Raw genomic sequence first — 20,617 nt, forward strand, 5'->3', positions numbered from 1 at the left:
ATGACAAGTCCTATGGACAAGGTGGTACCGAAAAAGGGCACACAGAATAAAAGAACTTTCAGGTTTCTAATGGCTACATTCAATTGAACTAAGAGTTTCAAGAGGTGAACTACATGTCTTGGGCAAATAAAAAGGAAAAGCTGTTATCAGGTCGTGGTTTCTTCCAGCTCCACCCAAGCAAATTTTCCCATTGTAAACTGCAGGCTAAGCAAACAAGATTCACTGCTCAACAGAAAAGGGAGTGGAGTCCAAGTTATTTGCTGGATTGCTGTATGACAGGGGCCATCCACTGTGGAAGGACCATCCTGTGCAGCAAACTCACAGTGAGCAGGAACAGCAATGTGCACCGAAGGGAGTGCAGTGACTTTAAGGAACCATGAAAAGGGCAGGACCTCCAGGCTCTTCAGATCATTCCTGCAGGGCTGGGCCTTTGATCTCGAGAAAAGTTGGCTGGGAATAGTTTTGACCAAGGACTTATTTGAATGGTTTAATTCACCAAAACCCTTTCTGCAAAAGGGATCACAGTCCAGTGAAGTGGAAAATAGAGGAAAAGACAAAATTGAGGAAAAAGTATTTCAGAGTTGGCAATGTTATCATTTGGGCTTTAGTTTCCACATTAAATCAATCTCTTTTTTGGGTTGTAGAATAATTTAACAACTCCCTCTCTCACTAAAACAAGCAGAGCACTGTAACACGAAGGTAGAAATGAGAGCTAAAGACAGACGTTGTCCTGACTGACTCAATTAAAGTTTCTTTTGCTATTCACAGATCTCTCTGAGGTTTCAAATTCTAGTTTCAATTTGTTATGGAAAGTACTTTGAAGTGGTTGGAAATTCTCCTGTGACAGCTATTCCCAGCTTCCACTGGCAGGCTTTATCACAAAATACTTTAATACCGATTAACAAAGGGGCTCTTGAGAACAGGGAACTCTGATTCAAAGCATGTGAATAATTTCTTCAAAAAGTATTTACATTTTATTCCTATGTACATTAGCAAGCAGAAAGCCTCAGACTTATCCTTCAAGGGTGCACTTGTACAGCTTAGAGGGCCATGCAAATTCAATTTACCAGGAAGGGTGCACTGATCCAGGCAAAGGTGGACAGAGAGTTGAGGTAGGCAGATTTTTTCAAAACTCTCAGCTCATTCTTCCGGATCTCCAGGACCTTTTCTGAAAAGGATGGCTCCCAAGCATAGAGCTTCAGCACCTTGATGCCACCCAGGATCTCGTTCATTAATTTAATGCGGGAGTCTTTGTATCGCATTTGCTCCACCTGGGTTATTGGTAAACAGAGCAGACAGAGAGTCACAGCCAGGACTACAGAAGAGCTTTCAACATCTGTCTCACAGCTGTGGTGGCCCTCGGGCTATTTCTGAAGAGGATGCAAAAGGTAATTACAGAAATCCGGACTGTTGTCAGCTTATTGTGCAAGCCAGTATCTCCAAATACACCGCAAATCAAAGGAAATGCCTGGAAAGCAGAGTACAAAAGCTTTCCACCCATCTTCACTCCTAAGGGCTACATTTTTAAACCATCTTAAAGAAAGGTTCAGGCACTTCACAAAAATACTACCCTACCACTTCCTTTGATTTCTTCAGATTTTTTTTTCTTCCTTGTTTGCTCAGTTGTATTTCTTATCCCTTGGAAATTTTGGCTACTCCGAGGGGTTTTTTTCCCTATGTATGAAAATACAGTGCTTCATTCAGTTATTAAAATAAAAACATCCCTGTTCAAATTTATAGACAAAATTCACACACACATGCACAGCAAGTTATGCAGCTCTGAGCATCTCCTAATGGGAAAGGGAGAAAAGGAATGTTACTACTGACATGTCACCACCCAAGAGATTTTAAAAGCCTGTATGTCTCTTTAAGGCACATAATAATATCACTCTGTTACTAAGGCTGTGCTTAAATGTCATAATTGATATTCATTTTCCAACTCTTACCTTTTTTTACACCAACAGACTGACTTCTAATTTTTTTTTTTAATCTTCCAAACAGTCTGATAGGCTGCACAGCACAAGCCAGTTACTAGATTTTTTCTAGCACAAAGCCAGAGGGCACTGTTATATTGGTATTTTTTTCAGCTTTCCCTGACTGGAGACAGCTAAGAAAGGAATAAAGGATCATTTTACCTTAAGATAATAAATGAAATTTGGCCCAGCTCAGTAGCAGTGAACATCAACACCACCTTTTAGCATAAAACTCAAACTGTCAGGATTTAGCTGCCACCTCCGAAAACATTCATTTGCAGCTTAAAGAACAGCATTTATTTACTCTTTTTCTAGATACTCCTAGAGGAAGATATCAGTTGAAGGGATATGGAGACAAAGAAACCTCTTGCTAATCCCAAAAGCTGCTCCAGGGGTATGAAGAAGCCACTGGCTCAGTGATACACCTTTCCCTTAAATTACATTCAATTCACTATGGAAAAAGTATTTAAGAGGATACAGTTATTAAATATATCGGTACATTCTTACTCATAAGTAAATTGTTGCAAATGGCATCTTATTAACAACCCCTGATGTCTTCACTTCTCATAGCACAGCTGCCAATTCATATAACATTACCTCCTCTGCTGCTACCTTACCTGGAATGCTCTGGTTTTTATTGCTATTGCAGAGTTAAACGGGATAAGTAAGACCATCACAGCAACTCCAGCCAGCACAGAAGGCCCTAAAGTCTTGATTTAAAAAGAAAGAGTAAGTTGTTGCACCTGAGTGTTCCCTGTGGTCAGCACTAAAACAAGAACAAGTGACAGGAACAGAAATCAATGTTGACAAGTTGAACTTATCCCAGTGAAGTGCTGTGATTCCACAGAACAACTGTGAAGAGGAGACAGAAAAACAGGACAGAAAAAATAATCACTTTGAATTATTATTATTACTATTATTACTATGCTGGTATCGGTGATAGGAATTTCTCTCTTGATTTTTCTCTGATCAGGGGAACTGCCAGTACCCTCAGTGTGAGTACAAACACACAAACTGCTGACTACCAAAGCTCAGCTTCCAGCAGAGCAGTAACTCAAAGCTGCTACAATTTAATGGCTTTTGAGCTGAAATCAATATGGTTAACTTGGTGCTACTGTTTTATGCAGTAGACATTAACTGCACAGAAACATTTTAAGTCTGAAAGCCAGGGCTCAAACTGAACCTGGAATAAACCTGGAATGAAACAATGTCACTATAGCAAAGAAAAAATTATGGTTATTCCAGGTGAGACCTGTTTCACATTGACTCACACAAAACTTCTTTATGTAGCAGGATATAATCTCTCCACGTGACATTTCTTATGTCCAGGTTTTTATTTGGTTTGGTTTCTAAACCATTTCCCTCAAGCTCTCATTTGTATCAACTGCTGGGAACAAGAGTCCAAGACTGAGCCCATCAATGTATAGTGAGGCCAGGGGAAAGACAAAGGAAACATTCTGCTTCAAATGCCCATCTGGCCTATCAGCTGAACAAAATAATTAAGACACTAAATGAGGGTGTACAGCAATAAAAGCTATTTTACTACAGGACAGAATATTTAAGTTGGTAAAAAATGCAGTGAAGGGTCAAATTGACAAATTAAAAAAAAAGGAAAAAGAAAAAGCTTGCACATCATTTAGATGAATTGTGAATAAAATTGTGACAATGTCTGTACCTGCCAGAGGAAATACAAAGCTAGAAATATCTGGAGTGGTGCAGACCACACCATGTTCAGGAAAGTCATCAGGTCCATGAAACGTTGGGCATCCACTGACATCAGGTTGACAATTTCTCCAACAGTAGATGAGCGCTTTGCTGAGTTTGTGATGGCTAAGGACTGACAAGGGAGAGAGCTTCAGTGCATTCACAGTCTCCATACACATGGAGAACAAATCCTCAACTATTAGCAAAACAACACTGTCTGAGAATGTGCTTCTCCAAAAAGAATAAAATAATCCACCTTACGCCTCCAAGGAACAAGAGTTCATGAAATGGTTTTGCTTATGAGCATCTCCAGCTCAAGCAGTATGTAGCACTCTGAAGAAAACCTTGTTTGGTCTAATGTGCTCTTAGCATAAACATGCTCTTCTCCTGGATTCCTATTCCAAACCATGGAATGGTTTGGGTGGGAAGGGACCTTAAAGAACATCCAGTTCCAGCCCCCTGCCATGGGACACCTTCTACCATCCCAGGTTGCTCCAAGCCCCATCCAACCTTGGCCCTGGACATTTCCAGGGATGGGGCAACCACAGCTTCTCTGGGCACCCTGTGCCAGGGTCTCACCTCCCTCACAGGGAAGAATTTCTTCCTTACACCTAATCTAAGTCTCTCCTCTTTCAGCATTTAAAGTGAACCAGTATTGGTATGTCTAATAACCTACCAGAACACCCATATTACAGTACTGATCACTGGAAAATGCTATAAAGTATGAAAGAGGTACTCCTAAAAACTCACCAAACCCCCAGTCTTTTGTATTCCAGGAGGCTCTCCAACATGGCTAATCTTCCCTAAATATGTGAGCACTGAGACCACTTGCCTGGCTGTACACTGGTGTTCCAGCCCACAGAATGCTTCCAGCCTTACCTTTCGGTATATGACCCCAGTGATCCCAGTCCTCAGCCTCATCCCAGTAACAAAGCAGTACTGGAAGTGCTGGTGAAGGATGAGTGTCTGCAGCACAGCACAGATAAACATCAGAGCTGCAATCAAAAATCCCCACCAGGCTGGGGCGTCTTTGTTCTTAATGAAGCTGATTAATACGCTGTTTGTCAGTAGATTAGGGAAGGAAAAGGAAAAAGAAACAAGAATTTAAAAATCACACAGCAAATTTAATGGGATGTAACACAACTTCTCCCAACTACAGCATCCTGCCACATCCTCTGCCTAACCACAAAAAGCACACAGCTCTCCAGGATATGGGCTGAGTTATGACTTCAGTCGAACAACACTGCAAAGATCCAACAGCAAAACCTTCAGCTCTGTAAGTGAGAAAGTCCATTTGTAAATGAGCCTGAAAATGAAATATGAAGAGAAACTCTTAGTTTCCCTTGAGATTCAGGGTTTAAACACACGGCTGACTGTCTGAGCTCTGTTAGGCAGCCCCCCAGGGCAGGAGGCGAATGACAGGACAGAGTAGGGCAGTGCAGCAGAGCAGGCAAAACCAGCTTCTTACCCAAATCCTCTTCAAGCAGCCCGAGTGCTTCTGCCTGGGGTGTTTTCCCACAAAAAAAAAAGCTAAATTAGGACATCCTCCTGGATGGATGCATAAAGAGTTCTTCACTCCTATTTTTTTTTTTGTAAAATGGTACCATTTAGCAGGCTACAGCATCTTTTGTTGATAAGCCCTTTCTTACTCCTCACAGCTGCTCTCGCTGCCAGAGCTGCACGCTGACACACAGCAAACAAGCAGAGTGACACAAGGCAGCGTCCAGAGCTCTCAAAGATCACATTTGTGATTTCAGCCTACTGACCAGAATACTGAACTGTCAAAATATAGGAGAAACAGATATTTGGCTCCATGGTTCAAACAACCAGCAGGAGAAAAATGCACCTGGAAACTACAAATCAGGCAAACAAAGCTTTGTGGTAGAAGCATGAGGTTGCTACATCTTTCTTTTTCCAGTCCAGAGAGATCTTATTTCTGCACTGCTCTAATCATTCATGCTGCAAAAGTGAACAGCTTCAGGAAAACCTCTTCCTGGTAGTCCCAGGGTTTCACCAATCTTTTTAGAAACACACAACTATCTTACATGCAGCCTGCCAGACAGCCATGTCTTTTTCATCTTCCCCTACCATTAGAAGGGCATTTTCCCAGACTGCAGGAATTTAGACTTGAGAAGAAATTCCCCATAATACGCCTTGAGATATCACTGAAACATATTCAGGAATTTATGCAAATTTGAGAAATTCCCAGAATAGGTTATACTTAATGTGTTCTCAGGAGGCAGCCAGCAGCCTCCTCTTCACCAGGGGCTCTAGGAGAAGACAGACTGTCAGCTATTAAATGTCACCATACTCGGTCAAACTCTCATTTTAGCAAGTTTCTGGGTATGTCACAAACCACCCACAGAACAACATGATCTCAGAACACTGGTTATTTTAAGAGATACTCAAATAGGAGCAGAGCCTTCTCTTCTCCCTTTCCCTACATCCACCTGTGACCTCCAGCCAAGCTCCATTCCTCTCTCATGCATTAAGAGGACTATGTGCCTTTCCATTAATAATTGTTTGATAGAAATGCCGGTAATTCCACCATTGCTTTCCTCCTAGTTAATGATTACCTGGTGAATTCCTCACCTTAAGAATAATACTAATAAAGAAAAAAATGTGGGGGTTGTGCAAATTCCTTTATGGGTCAGGCTGAGCAACTGTCCTCCCTGGAGATGGGAGGTAGAGGTGTTCCTCATACAAAGAGTTTGAGGACAGACCACTTCTCTCTTTCTTTGCTGGGGTTTGTTTTTTGTTTTTTTTTTAATAGAACCATAATTTTCTTTCACATGGAAATTCACTGCAACTGTGCCTCTCACATTCTCATTGCTGAGCACAACTAAGAGCACATGAACTCATCTGAATGGTCCAAAACCTTTCCCAGATGACAGCAGCATGGCCAGAGCACCACATACTGGAGCATCACACATCATCTGCACATCAAGTTATGCCTGAGCTGCAACCACCATCCACACCTGAGGGCATCAGATGTCCAGAGACCACTGGATCCAGCCAGCAGTGCTTCACTTTGATTTCACAGCTAATCCTTTAGAAATGGGGAGAAATTGCTTTGGACTGCAGCACAGAGCAACAAGTAATTTGTAATTCAAAGCTGCCCACCGGTGATGGGCGATTTGCAAATGGTGCATGTCAGTGAAGCTTGTCCAATTTACAGCTGAGTCCACAACAAAGAACTCCTCTCTCATGGCATTGCAGGGGGAAGGTGAGGGAGCACACACACGTGGCACTGTGAGGGAAACTAACTCTGCATTTCAAAAACAAACACCCTGTGCCAAAGCCAAGCCTCCACAGGGATTGCACATAGAAACTACTCACAGAGTAAACCAACCTTAACAGCTGAGGGTTGACAAAAGACAGTAGGTCTTGGATCAGTTTGAAGAAGGAGCCAATTAAGAAGTATGGCCCAAAGGTCCTCAACAAAGCCTTGAGAAAGGAAGGTTTCCTATTGTGCTTTTTGTCTCTGATCAGGACTTCTGCTTCCTCTGGGCCATCACCAACATGATTGAGCACATGGTTTGATTTCTTCACATATGACACATCCTCTTTTCTAGGGAAACAAAACAAGTGACAGGAGACAATTAACAATGAGAATGGCACTGCCCTGTATGAACAGCACTGCAGGAACACCCCAAAGTCTGCACACTGCTCTGCCCCTGACCAACACCATCAAGGTGTGCTCAGGATCAGCCACTCTTGTGCAATTGAGTCTTGTTTTCTTTTCTCTTTTTCTGCAGTACTTTCAATCCACAGGCCAGAAAATCAATCACCATGGGATGAGAATGTGGCCAAAAGGAGGAGTAGAGGAAGGCTGGACTTCCTTAGAGGACAGATTTCATCTTTGATCTCCAATTTCTTGTACAGGAATCCTCAAAGAGGTGCTGTGGACATCCCACACAAGGCACCTTCACCTACTCCTTCTGAGCCTGTGTCCATTGTTCAGTCAGTAGCTGTGCTAAACCTTTATCCTAATCGATCACACAGCTGCTTCCACTGAAGCACAATGAATCCCCTTGGGGAGACAGGCACTGCAGCAGGCACAGAACTCTCAAAATACAAAGTTTTGCATTCATGGAAACTTGAAATTGAGTACAAACCACAGCACCTCCAAAGCTGGCCCATCCCCAAGGTCTGGACCACAGCTGTCCAGATTCTTCCAGGACAGAAACCTTGGGTTTAGGTGCCTAAATTTTACTCAGTTGACAATTTAAGCATTTAAACCCTGTTTGTCTGCATCCATTTTGTTAACCATTCAATAATCACCGGGGTTTTTTCCAACCTTAATGATTCCAGGATTCTAGGATTCCTTCTGTACTTTTTGCCTTGCTCCCTCTGCCAGATAGCTAACAAAAGTGACTCTTCCACATACTCTTTTAGACTGACTGATGAAAAATGGGCCCAACATGCCCAAACTGCTCTCCAGGGCTCCACGTGGGTTTCATAGAAACCCCTTTGGGGATTAGGTGCCTGTTGATGGTGTTGCCCATCAACAAAGGGTGTGCTCTGGGAAATTATTTCCTCTGTGAATTACTCTCAAACATCAGCCTGGCAACTTTTCCAGCAGCAAATATCAAATTGCTGTTGTTTCCTGGGGGCTATGGGACTTGAGAACAATTTCCTGAATGTCAGACAGGAAAGCTAAGTCCAGGTGGAGCAGGGAGAAGGAAATTAGTCTGGGGCACATAAGCTTTACAAGAAAAAACAGATGGAAAAGACACCCTAGAAACAGTGAAGACTTACCAGAAGGTATTTGAAAAATAACTTGTAAGTACTACCAAGTGAAGTTGAATTTATGATTTTTCATAAAGACTGTGCAGATTTTTTGGAGCTGGCTAGCTGCAGAGTCAAATAATTCCAAGAGCCTGTGAGCATTCATTGTGATCACTGTGGCTAACAGTCCACATGTATAAACTTGCCCACATCCTTTCAGAAAAAGCCATTTGCAAATCCCAATGTCTTTGCAATAAAGCTTGAGGGCACGGGGAGAAGCTAAACCAGACAATTTATTTCCCCCCCCCAGAGAACAAAAAACAGTGTTGTCTTTGTCTTCCAGATCAAACCTGGAGAGTTTATGAGCAAAGCCTTGTTTTTCTGGCAACCAGACTGTTAAACTCATTGAAGGATTTGAAGAAACAAGACTACTTGCCCCTGACTTTGTGCTGTTAAAAATGTTTATTACACTGAGCTAACAGCAAAGCAATGGTTCTCTTGCAGCTAAGAGTCCCAGAGGGAGAAAATGCACTTTTAGTGTTTACTACACGTAGTTAGGTGAGGTCAGGTTTTCAGCAGTGTGTGGGACTGCTCACACCCAGCTTTTTACCAAAGCAAAGAGCATGTGTCTGGTTGCCATTATTAATAGCAGGGCAGGTAATAGGTACTGATTTATCTCATGGGAAAACACAGAGCTTCTCAGTGGTGCTGACAAGGCCCTGCATCTTCAGTATGTCTTCATAAGGACAGTCTCTAAAATCACAAGCTAACTAAAAATGAGGGGAAATGCATTCCAGCTCTCTCTTCTCCATCCAGCACAGCCCTAACTTTCTCAGAAGAAACTGCACTTATCAGTAAACTGAGTAGAAACTTCAGCCATACAAGCAAAAGAAAGGAAAAATACTCTTTGTGTGCTTTATTATCTATAGTCACATTTTAAATCCATGCTGGTCTCTCCTGTAACTCATTAGAAACAAATTAAATTTTAGCAGTTATTTAACAGTAACTCACAAGACAGCTGTGAAGCAAAAAAGGTTTGGGAACAACAGAAATGTGATAATCATTACCACAAAACAAGTTTAAAGCTTTAGCTATGTCAGAGCTGTAACTGATTAAGTTTTTAAAAATAAATTACTACTGTGTACACTGCAAATACTTTTCATCACACTTTCAACATGTGTACAAATTCACACAGCATTTTGAATGTCATAAAAGCTTGCTCAGAGTAGATTTAATAAGAGTTAAAAGGAAAAAAAAGTATTTACAATGGCTCACAAGCAAGTACCACTAATGTTATTTGACATGAAGTAACAGAGAATACCTCCTTATAACTGAAGAATAAGCAGAGCTTTTAGAGCTCTATGAAACCCAGAAATCTGGAGTACAGTGATTTGCTTTGTTTTTGCTCTTTCCCCCATCTTAGAATCATTAATACAGCTGCCACAAAATTTTACCTGAGCTAAATATGACTCATAATTTATGGCTAAATTCATTGCCAACTGGCCCCAGTTCGTACGAATAGTTTCCAAAATGCAATGAATCCCCTGACAAAACTCCAGGCACGGTTTCTGGTTTCCCAGCAAAAGTTTTCCTGGACCCCAGGCACTCCTGCACTCGGGCTGTGCTCTTACTGTGAAATAGCCTGGGGGGGTAATACTTATGTCTGTGCAAAAAGACCAAAAATGCACATTATTCAACACCATAAAAATAGAGACATTAAGAAAATTTAGAAAAAAACCAAAAATAAACCCTGAAGTAGAATTAAAACACATCCACACAGAGCACTAGTGGACAGGTGCTGGTGTTAGTGCTGGAAATGTTTCAAATTTTAGCTGCAATGTGGAACTCTCCACATCATATTTAGCCTTGCCAAGAAAATTACAACTCTCTCCTAATATTATCAAATAATAGGGTCTTTCCAATTTGGCAAGGACATGCACAGAAGAGAACAGAGGAAAGCCTCCACATGGAGAAGAAATCTCCACAATGAAAGGAAATGGAAGCACAGGCCTCCTCCTTATTGACATTTTTCATTTGAAACACACTATTATCACATGTATTTGCTTGGAAACATTTTGGACACAAACCAGTGGGAGAAGGAAGTAGAGTTGCACAATAGATAATTTCTTAAGATTAGATCAGGACAGAACATGCAATAAGAAGGAAATCCTCTCGAGCAGGGGTATAACTGTATGCAAGTTCTGACCCTCATCCCATTTCCATCAGACATTAGGATAATTTTGCTGCTAATTTTCCAGGCAACAGCAGTAGGGTCTCAGCAATAAAGCAGGATCTCTCTTCCCCTCCTGCCTTTCACATGTTTTGAATTTCCTATCTTTACTACTGGGAAGTGAAGACTTGCCCACTGCTGAGAGCCTTAAGGCTAAAAATACTGCCAGGCCAAAAAACTCACGATGGAGATGATGAGGAATTCCTTTTGGTTTATGTGCCCAGAAGCTGTGCTCCAACATGCCTGGGAGGGATGCAATTATGCAGTTAGACAACTACCAGCTCAGTGGTAAAAAGTTGTTCATTTTCTACAACCCAACCAACTCAACAGCTTCTCCTCACACATCTCCAGCCCTTCTCCACATTGCAAGTGGCACCACCTGCCCACGGAGATTTTAAGCACCTAAAAAGTGTGTTGGTGGCACACAAGCCCCACAGGGCTCCTGCTTGCCTCTGCCTAGATATATTAAAATAAGAAAGTTTGACTATTGATGAGGGAAGAGCAGAAAGGTCGAAGTGGTGGGTGTATTTTTAGTTGGCTCATTTTCACGGATGAGCAACTTACGAGTGTTGAAAGGACTCAGATCAAGCTCTCAAGTTTGCAGACTTGTTCGTGTACTCACTGTTTGCACTCTGCTTTTTCTCTGTCCCACTCTTTACTCAGTTGTTGCACGATAGTTTTTGAAGTGTCATCTTCGTTCAGCGACCACAGATCTTTGTCTTCGAGAGGCCTTTTGTACCCCTGAATTGCCATGCTGCACATATGGAGAAAAACAGCCCAATTCAGTTTGGAAAACAGCACTTAAAGCATTGCCAGTAACTCTAGGACTATTAAGCTAACAAAAGCAAGAAGATACTCCACAGAAAGGGAGATGAGAGAATAATTATCACCCTTTGTTCCTTTTATTGATGTTTGCAATTAAGGAAAGGACATGACGTATTTCTGATTACATGTATTTTATTGAAAATACCACTTCAGAAAAAAAAAAGGACAATAAAAACCAGCTACGAGAAGCATTTGGATGAAATTGTGGTGTTAAATGGAAACAAACATGAAGCTTTAGAGGTGAAAAAAATATAAGTCTATCTGGAATAACTGTCAGAGGTGAACAAAATGCAAAAATGAAGCTTACTGGAGTTAAAGGAAAATCAGATTTTTCTGAAAACTACAGTTCCTCAACTGTAAGGGGAATTTTGTCAAAGGGATACAAACATCATAGCTGCCAAGAATCTTGCTGGGGAAGCTGAACATTCTGCAAGTTTAGAAAGATCTCATCCTCTCACTAAAAAGAAGTTTACAGGGCTGTTACCAGGACAATAAAAGTTACATGGGTAGAAGAATGAAGATCTCAACCACTGGGAAAAAATTGGGTCTTAACACAACCTTTGACAGCTGCTCCACTTCTTTATCATGGAGTAGCAGGCCCAACCTCAAATTTGCATCTTTAACACACATACCTTTTGTCAGCAGCCTCAGTGGCAATCATTTGTATAGATAACCCAGTTTACTTTCCCTTTTGCACAGAAAACATCCTTATAAAAAAGCATTCACCCACAAACCTCAACAGGAAACAAAATGCACCCTCAGCTGGGTGAAAGGCTGCCACAATTAATCTTGTGGAGCACAGAGCTATGGCTTGGTTCAGGTTATATTCCAGCATGTGTTGAGCACAGCCAGGGCTGCACTATTTGTCCTGCCATACTTCACAGAGAAAAAGTTTGGGCTCTGTGTTTCTAAAAAGGCAAATGCTCCACGTGCTGACACCACTGTGGATGAGAGAGCATCCAACATCAACGACTCACAGAGGGAAAATCTCTGTACTGCTCACTCTGTGCAACACAGATCACAAGTGGGTTTTGGGTTTGTCAGCTGTCCAACAGCTTGAAGAGAGAACTCACCTTGTAAACCACCAAAACGTCAATCTTGACAGGAAGCCTGAATTTAACTCTGGACATGGATTCTATAATGAATTTATCAGGGAAAAAAAAACCAAAATAAATAAAGTTAGACATTTACCACTACTTTAATACAACAGTCTATTTTGATCAGTTTTGGCATATTATATATTACATGTACGGACCTATGACCTAATGAGACATAAATTGATTTTTTTCATTTCCCATGTTGCACTGAACTCCTTTCATATCTAAAACCTGCTTCATATACTGCCTTTAAATCACAGCTATAAAGTGAAATGTCATTCTACAGTTTCTGAGATGTTCATTTTAAGACATGAACTCAACTTCTGTCTCAGCTCGGTTCAAACATAAATCCAATTATAGAGACTATTTTATGATTGCAGAAGAAATTTAACCTGTGACACCACTAATATCTTCTGTTATTAATGTTTTCCTATATCTATTCTCAACATGTATAGAACTCATTTATTAGGACAAACCTCATGGACTTTCACTAACTCAAGATGAATGTTAAGCAAGCAGACCACCATATCCTAAAAAAACCCTCTTGAAATAATTAATATTACACTTCAGTGCTCATAAATGTAATTTACACTGCTGTGAAGCAGCAAGCAGGAGAACTGCTTTCACCACACAGCTTCAAGCCATTTCTGATGGCACAGATAATGGAAAAAGACTCCAAACCCCAATATTACTCTCCATACCCAGTGTTTTGTAAGAGGGTTACTAAATATTGCCATGTCTATGACAATCCAAAGCTGCTTTCAATAACAAGTACTCTCAGTGGAACTCTCAAAACACCATATAGTTTGTAAAATCCAAATAAAGCAAAGAGAAAAATACTTACAGCATCTGTATTAACAGGGGAAAAAAATGGAGGCTTCTCTTTAAAAAACGAAAGTATCAACTCGATGATTATCAAAGCAAAGTAGATGTAAAATGTAGTAAACCTGAACCTTTCATTTACATGGCCCTAGAGGGAAAAGAAACACTGTAAATGATTGTTTTTATTGCACTTCCAAGCTCCCCAGTACTCTCTCTCTCCTTTTTCACAGTTTCTTTTGGCAATTCCTTTCTTCCTCTACAGTTGAATACTACAAAGAAGATCCTAGCAGGAATTATCTCACAAAAGTATGCTCGGACTCTGACAAGTGCCTAAGAACATGCTTATCTCCAAGCTTTTCATTAAATTATGTCAAGTTCAAAGTGCTTATACATCTTCACTGCATGCAGACACCCTGCGGAATCAGGACTACATAACATCCTTTTAAATTACCTCTGGGGGTTCTTGCAAGATCATGTCTTAAGCATAGGAATTGTCAACCCAGATCAGAGAACATCCTTTTACTTTAACATCTTATCACTGACAAGCAGTGAGTGTTAAATACCCTCAGAAGAAGCTGCAGAAAAACCACTGCATTGCATAATAAGAGTTCCATCTGCTCTGGAGATATTTCCTTTCCTAATCATGAGTCTGCAGTTTACCTAAAACTTCTTGCTGTGAGGGTATGTCCTTTATACAGCTCTTTCATGCCCTAATGTCATTCTGAACATTCTCATTGTTCACTTAAAATGTAAAAACCTTAAGTGCAAGAGAAGGAATATTTGGTTCTGGGCAGTCACAGGAGGAGAAATGTTAGCCAGACTTGTTCTAAGGCTCTGCACCCACAGTTTCAAGATGATTATGTATTCAAACATTGATAGCCCAATATTTTTACTTATTAAAACTGCCTCTAAGTGGTGTTTGAAATGGTCTCATAGATTGCAGCTATTATCTGACAAAGTTCTGCCCAGGCTCTCATTTAAGGTTTAATTCAATCTCCACTGGAATATTTATAACAGCCTGCTACAGGAAAATCCTTGCTAACAGGATAATGCTGCTAATATTACAAAGAAGCAAGAATAAAAACAAGGAATCACCAAACAGAATCAACACTGATTTCACTGAGGAGAAGCAATCACCTTAATGTTTTCCAAGCACTCTTTTTCTCTCCCAGCCTTTGATGATCTAATCACTGGAGCAATCTGCCTTGCCCTACTTAGTGAATTTGTTTCTGGGAAAAACTTAACAAGTTTCTTACTGTGGGAGAACCTGCTATGTTTTCAAACAGCAATCATAACAGCCCAGGTTTCTTTCCTCTCCCTCCAACTTTCTGTTCTCTATTCCCAGCCCCAGTGGAGTCAAAATGCTGTCCTCAGCACATCAGGCACTGACACCATGGAGCTGCCTAATGTGGCCAAGCTGCCTAAGCAAAAAGGAACCTTACATATTAAAATATGTCCTCTCTGATTACTACCCATCCCCATTTAAGCAAAAGGCTGCAAAAGGGAAAGAGATTTTAAAAAGAGAGGAGTCTGTTCACATATACACAGTGTTGGTATTGCTCTCTCATGTCCATCAGATTTCCAGTATAGCTCTGGGCTAAGCAAAATCTGCTTTTTGACACTGCCTGAGAAATCCAGTTCCCTTCTAGTTACAAAAGTCTGAGTCAAGGCAACAGAACCAAACTCCTTTTTCTCTCTGGCAAAACCTGGACTCAGATCTGACTCCAAACTCGGGTGATTCATTCTTTTCACAGAGATGTGGATGGCTGCATTTCCTGTTCTCCAAGTGCTAACAAAGATGGCTTGTTACCTGTGCTGTTGTAGTCATGATCTTTGACCGGAAAGGCCCCACTGCACAGAGCACAGACAAAAACCAGAAGATAATGAGCACTCCAGAGGACTGAATTCCTCTCAGCCTTTCGTACTGGATAAGCAGTGTAGCTAAGAGCTGCAAAAGTAAATACAGGAACACATGAACACAACCCCATCCCAGTGCTCCCCCTCTTTGCACCCTCAGATGGCAGCTCTTAGAGGCACCATCGACTGGAAGGATACCAGAGCAGCAGGACCTCTCTGAAATGAGCCCCATCATGACTTCACAGAGGTCAATGGCAAAACCTCCATCATCTGAGAGCAGCAAATAACTGTGAAATAATTTGTTTTGCTGTTTTCAGAGCCTCATCTCCAGAATTCAATTTTTTAGCCTTTGCACGTAGAGCTAGGAACAATTAAATATTAGCTACAAACATTTTAAACAAATGTAGGAACTGTCATTTCTCCAATTCAGATGGACCATCATGACTTGTCTAGAAAACAAGATTTAAAAAAAAAAAATTAACCAAGGGAATTAAAAAACTTAATGGGCAAATTTTACTGCTTTATTTTTCATACAACAGCCACAAGCCTGTTTGTCATCCTAGGCAAAGCCAACTTGTTTTGTTTAATGGAGGAACAACCACCAGGTAACAGACACAGCTTTACAAAATCTGATACAATACTGAACAATGCACAAACCATGCTCCATCGTATCTCTCTCTTTAGGCAAAGTCCTACTTAAATTCTCTCCAGAACTGGATCACAAGCCTGGAGAAATAGGTGAAAGCAGGCTGGAAGGCAGAGCAACTTTTCCATTATAAATACTTTAATTTACACAGCTGAAAATCTACTTGAGAGAGAGATTTGTGACTCCGGCCTTTCTGGTAGCAAAATTTACTTCAGTAATACAAATACTAATAATACAGTTAAAAGAAGTCCAGATAAAGCAATGAATGCAAAGGGGCTCTTCATCCTTCATCTGTCTAAAAAAAAGTTATTCATACTGGTCATAGAGAACAGAAACAGCTACAAACCACGGTGATGCCAACGACCAGTGGAGTTACAAAATAGACTGGTGGAGGGGTTCTGTTTTGCAGGAGCTCATGGAAGGAGTAGAAGAGATCTGCCCAGCTCACACACCACAGCAGGACACCAAACAGCTGAGAGGAGGCAAACAGAAACAGCATTTGGTAAACTCCTCTCCAGGGGCGGTCAGAGAGCTAAAAAAAGCCCATTCTGATTCACAGATTCCCAGCAAAATAAAGCTGTGTAAACACAATCACAGCCCTGATCAGCTGCAGTCTGATGAACTGTCCCACTGCACTCAAACCAAGCATCTCATCTCAACTGCTTTCTGAGGGATTCTGCAATCACAACCAGCAGAAAGACCAACGTATTTTGCCTGGATTTTTCCCCCTACTTAGTTTTGATTGGAAACACAGGCAGCATCCAGAGTAAAGGCAGACATGTCCTGAAGCAGAAGCCTGGTATTTTTCTCCAGGAATAACCTGAGTTATTTAATGGCCTATGGAAAGTGACTTCTTTGCTTTTCTTAGACCCAGCCACTTACAGACCTGAGGGGCTGCTGACACCAGGAACCTTTTAAGCACAAGGTGCAGATGAAATCACATTGCTATTGCGTGGGGAGAGAGGCTTGGAAAAACCCTTCTCAAGCTTACTTTCACAAAGAGATAAAATTCCCACTAGATCTACCTTAAGGTCTTTGGCTTGCAGCCTTCAGTGGTTTAAACCTTAAGTAAGGGTGAAGCAGTTTTGGCTCACAAAGGGCGATTGCTCAAGGCAGAACAATCAATTCTTCTCTCTACCCAAAAAGGTGGGCTCCCAGGCTGGATTTCCTCCCTCAGATATCTGTATGTACACTGTTTGTTCCTATGAGCAAGCTCTTCAATACGATAAATCAGAGGGAAATTTGTTTAAACCCTACTTCCTTGGATGCTGAACTAATAAAAATGAACTCTACACGGCCCATGGGGCACTGCAAAGAGCTCTCACCGTCTTGAACCTGCTCAGCACGGACAGCACGATGTACCCTCGTTTGTTGCGCTTCAGGTAGAGAAGGTAAAAGGGTAAAGCACTCCACAGGTAAATGCTGGGGATCCATGCCAGGATGGTGTTCTGGAAACATGGTGTTAGGTCTGGGTTATCCGTGTGTATTGTAAGGTTTGAATCCTGGAAGGGGGACGAGACACATTTATTAACAGAGAGGCAGAAGTGCTGCCAACTGGAACATCTGCTTGAATGAAGTTGTATTCAGAGCCTGATGGAGTTAGCACACGGCCTGAGTAAGAGCTTTCCCAAAGTACTTACCCCAAGCACTTGTGGTTAATCTGCTATAGTGAAAAGGCTAAGTACAGCTGTAAATACTGGGCAAAACCTAAAAGAAAAAGATTTCTGCCCTCCTGTATTATTTCAGAGCTGGACATGCATTTTGTAGCAGACAAACCCCTTGTGTTTCTGCCTTTGCCGAGGCTTAGTTACAGGTACTGATAACACCATGTTCCTCAGGCATTCCCAGCCTGGAGTGCCTCTGCTAAACAAAGCTCCCGAGGAAAAATCCTCCACTTGAGAACTCATCCAGCAAGAATGTCCAGCACTGGAGAAAATGATCAGATTTAGACCAACCTTACGCTGACCTGGGAAAATCCCCTCCACTTATGACTAACACTTTGTCCTTCTTACTTATATGCTTCCAACTTTAATTACTTCCCTATTGTAAACCAAGGCAAAAGAAATGTACCGAACACGCAGGTAGGAATCAGATTTTCTTGGAAACATTTCAAGCAATGCTTTGCAGCTGTAACCCTGGACACCACAAACCACATATGTACTTGTACCTAAAGATTTCAATGCACCACATGCAAACACAGTTCCACAAGCTCAGACTAAACCAGAACTTTCAGTATGGTGAAGGGGAACTTGGTTTTAATCAAACCTCCTGGAAATTCACAACTTGGATTTTACCATCTGATGCGTCATCTTAAGTGTGGTAGATAAATACTTACTTACAGGGAATGTAAAATGACTTTGTTGTACTGTCATTAACAAGATGATGATAAAACTAAGATACCCCTGGTTCAAATATACTTTATCTCTAGATAAAGAACAATTTACTTAATTATTTTTGGGTGTGAGCTCTCACCAGAAGGGTTTCAGTTACATTGAGCCACTTCTCATCCCTTCTAAGTGACAGACTACTCTGAAAATCAATTCCTCAAAGTATTTCCAGTCCTTCTTGTGTTTACCAACACAAAAGAGATTGAATGCTGAAAGCAGTGGTTGATTTTAGGAGAACTGAAGAGCCACAATCTGCAGAGAATCTTTCCATTTCAGTGATGATCCATCAGAAGACACGTGCATCACTGAACCTGTCCACAAACACAGGAACGAGCTCGTTAAGTGTAACGAGGCTACAAAGCCTTAGCTGGGTGCAGGACAGTTTGGCTGAACTGTGACACATTTGTCACTCGGTGCTTCAGCTTTGGCAGCGGTGAAGGTTGGCACAAATCCACCAGCTCCACATCTGAACTGCGCCCTTTGCGCAGCTGGTGCCTCTCTAGCCAAGAAATGGCTTTTTTTGGAGGCACTCAGGCACCCAGCATGGGCCAGCAGAATAAAAACAGCCCCAATTACCTCAACAGGTTTGTCCAGACCTCGGGCAAGCGTCAGCCACAAATCAACAACACAGGGGCAATTACACAGCAATTCAAACACAAGATCAAAACCAAACCAAACTCCAGCCCCACATTTCCTCCAGCCAGCTGGTCTCTGGCACCAGAATGGATGATAACATTTAAAGAGCACCCATTTTTTGGCTCATCATCAAAACATTTCAGCATCTCTAACATAATAAGCTCCTCTAGCAGCTACCCTGCCTGGGGCAGGAGATGTCCTGTAGAAGTTTGAAGCTCCTTAGTTCCCCAAGTAGGAGCTTATCTACTCTCATTTATTCAACAAAATACTAATTTCCTCTTTAAATTACATGTGGTTTAGCAATGTCTTGAGCATGTTTGCAATTGTGTTCCTTTTGCTTGTTGGAAAAAATCCTGGAAAAGGAAAGCAGAAGAAGAATAGCAATAACTGAAGCACAGAATAAAACAAAGACTCTGTTTAAGGGAAAAGTTATTGAGGGGAACCCCCCCACACTCCCCCAGTTTTTAATTTAAACCTTTCCTATAAGATCAAAATGTCCAGGAATAGCTTTCTGTCTGACAGCAACCTAGAAATTGCCCCAGATGTCCATTAACTTCTGAACTGAACACAAGCTGCCTATTGTATCCAAGACACAGACTGCAGGGCTGCCAAGCCATTGGAAGGTTTTCATTTACTCTTATTTAAACAAGGCAAAGGGTTTGCATTTCTGAACGTAAAAATGCAGCTGGCCAGAAAACAAAAATAAAAATTATGTGAAACTACAGGAAGCAGCACCCACGTGATGGCCAACAAGAGCCTACTACTTCCATGGCACATGGGAACAGGGATGTGGGCCGAAGGAGAAACCTATGGCCAAGGTAACAGGACTGACTACTGGCTTCTTGGTGATGTTTTTCCAGGTCCAATTCCATTCTGGAAGAGATAAATAAGCTTTCCTGGAAGAGATGTTTCTATAAGGATCTGCTTCTGCTCTGAGAGCAGACTGTTCCCATCCTGAATAGAAGAGGGGTCCCTGTTAGAAGACAGAGTGCCTAAAACACTTAAGTAGTTGAATTCTATACAAATAACTTGCTCTCCCTGAGGCCAGGCTGGAGCACTGATGTTGCTATGTGTCCTGGGATAGAGTTCTTAAGTATTTATTTTTCTAAATACACTTCTATTTATTTTCTCCCTAGTAGCTGATACAGTGCTCTGTCTCTCTCTTTTTTGTTGTCTCTCTTTGCATTACAATTATGTTATTATTACTATAATTATATTTTATTTCAATGATTAAACTGTTCTTGTCTCAACCCATGGAATTTACCTTTTTTCCACGTCTTCTCCCATCCCAGCAGGGAAGTGGAAGGGATTAGTGAACAGCTGCTGGCTTGGGTTAAACCATGTATGATGGTATCTGCCATGTAGCAGGGACTCTACAATGCATTATTATTATTACTTTTCAATCAGGGAGTCTGCAAGTTGGGTTTCTTACCAAGCAGAATCAGTCTTCACGGAGCTGGAAGTTCCCCTTTATGGCTTTATAAACCACCACACTGGCAGTGTGTATTCCAACATCCACTCCAACCCTAAACAGCTCATTTGGAGTCAGAATATGACACAAAGGCTCAATACAATCTCTCCTGACCAAGCCAACTTTGTTACCTATTGCTACATACCCTTCAGTGCAGCAGTAAAGTTACAGAACTCCACCTTGGAGAACAAATACAAGAAGCAACAGCTGGAGGGACACATCAGCTCTTGGCTCCTGT

General features: G+C 41.4%; 1 protein-coding gene across 3 annotated transcripts in view; it reads right to left on the reverse strand.

Annotated features, from left to right (window-relative positions):
* Positions 1–20,617, reverse strand: part of ABCC3 (ATP binding cassette subfamily C member 3) — a 46,729-nt gene that overhangs the window by 17,212 nt on the left and 8,900 nt on the right. For all 3 annotated transcript variants that reach the window (XM_069032226.1, XM_069032227.1, XM_069032228.1), the window contains exons 2-12: positions 17,211–17,387; positions 16,232–16,357; positions 15,193–15,330; positions 13,405–13,530; positions 12,537–12,598; positions 11,261–11,392; positions 7,030–7,248; positions 4,557–4,734; positions 3,649–3,810; positions 2,591–2,683; positions 1,068–1,271 (exon numbers count right to left, since the gene is read on the reverse strand). In XM_069032226.1, the coding sequence (XP_068888327.1) occupies positions 1,068–1,271; positions 2,591–2,683; positions 3,649–3,810; positions 4,557–4,734; positions 7,030–7,248; positions 11,261–11,392; positions 12,537–12,598; positions 13,405–13,530; positions 15,193–15,330; positions 16,232–16,357; positions 17,211–17,387 (1,617 nt within the window). The remainder of the gene's footprint in view (positions 1–1,067; positions 1,272–2,590; positions 2,684–3,648; positions 3,811–4,556; positions 4,735–7,029; positions 7,249–11,260; positions 11,393–12,536; positions 12,599–13,404; positions 13,531–15,192; positions 15,331–16,231; positions 16,358–17,210; positions 17,388–20,617) is intronic.

The sequence above is a fragment of the Aphelocoma coerulescens genome, chromosome 18 (assembly GCF_041296385.1).
Source record: "Aphelocoma coerulescens isolate FSJ_1873_10779 chromosome 18, UR_Acoe_1.0, whole genome shotgun sequence".
In the NCBI taxonomy this organism is placed as follows: Eukaryota; Metazoa; Chordata; class Aves; order Passeriformes; family Corvidae; genus Aphelocoma; species Aphelocoma coerulescens.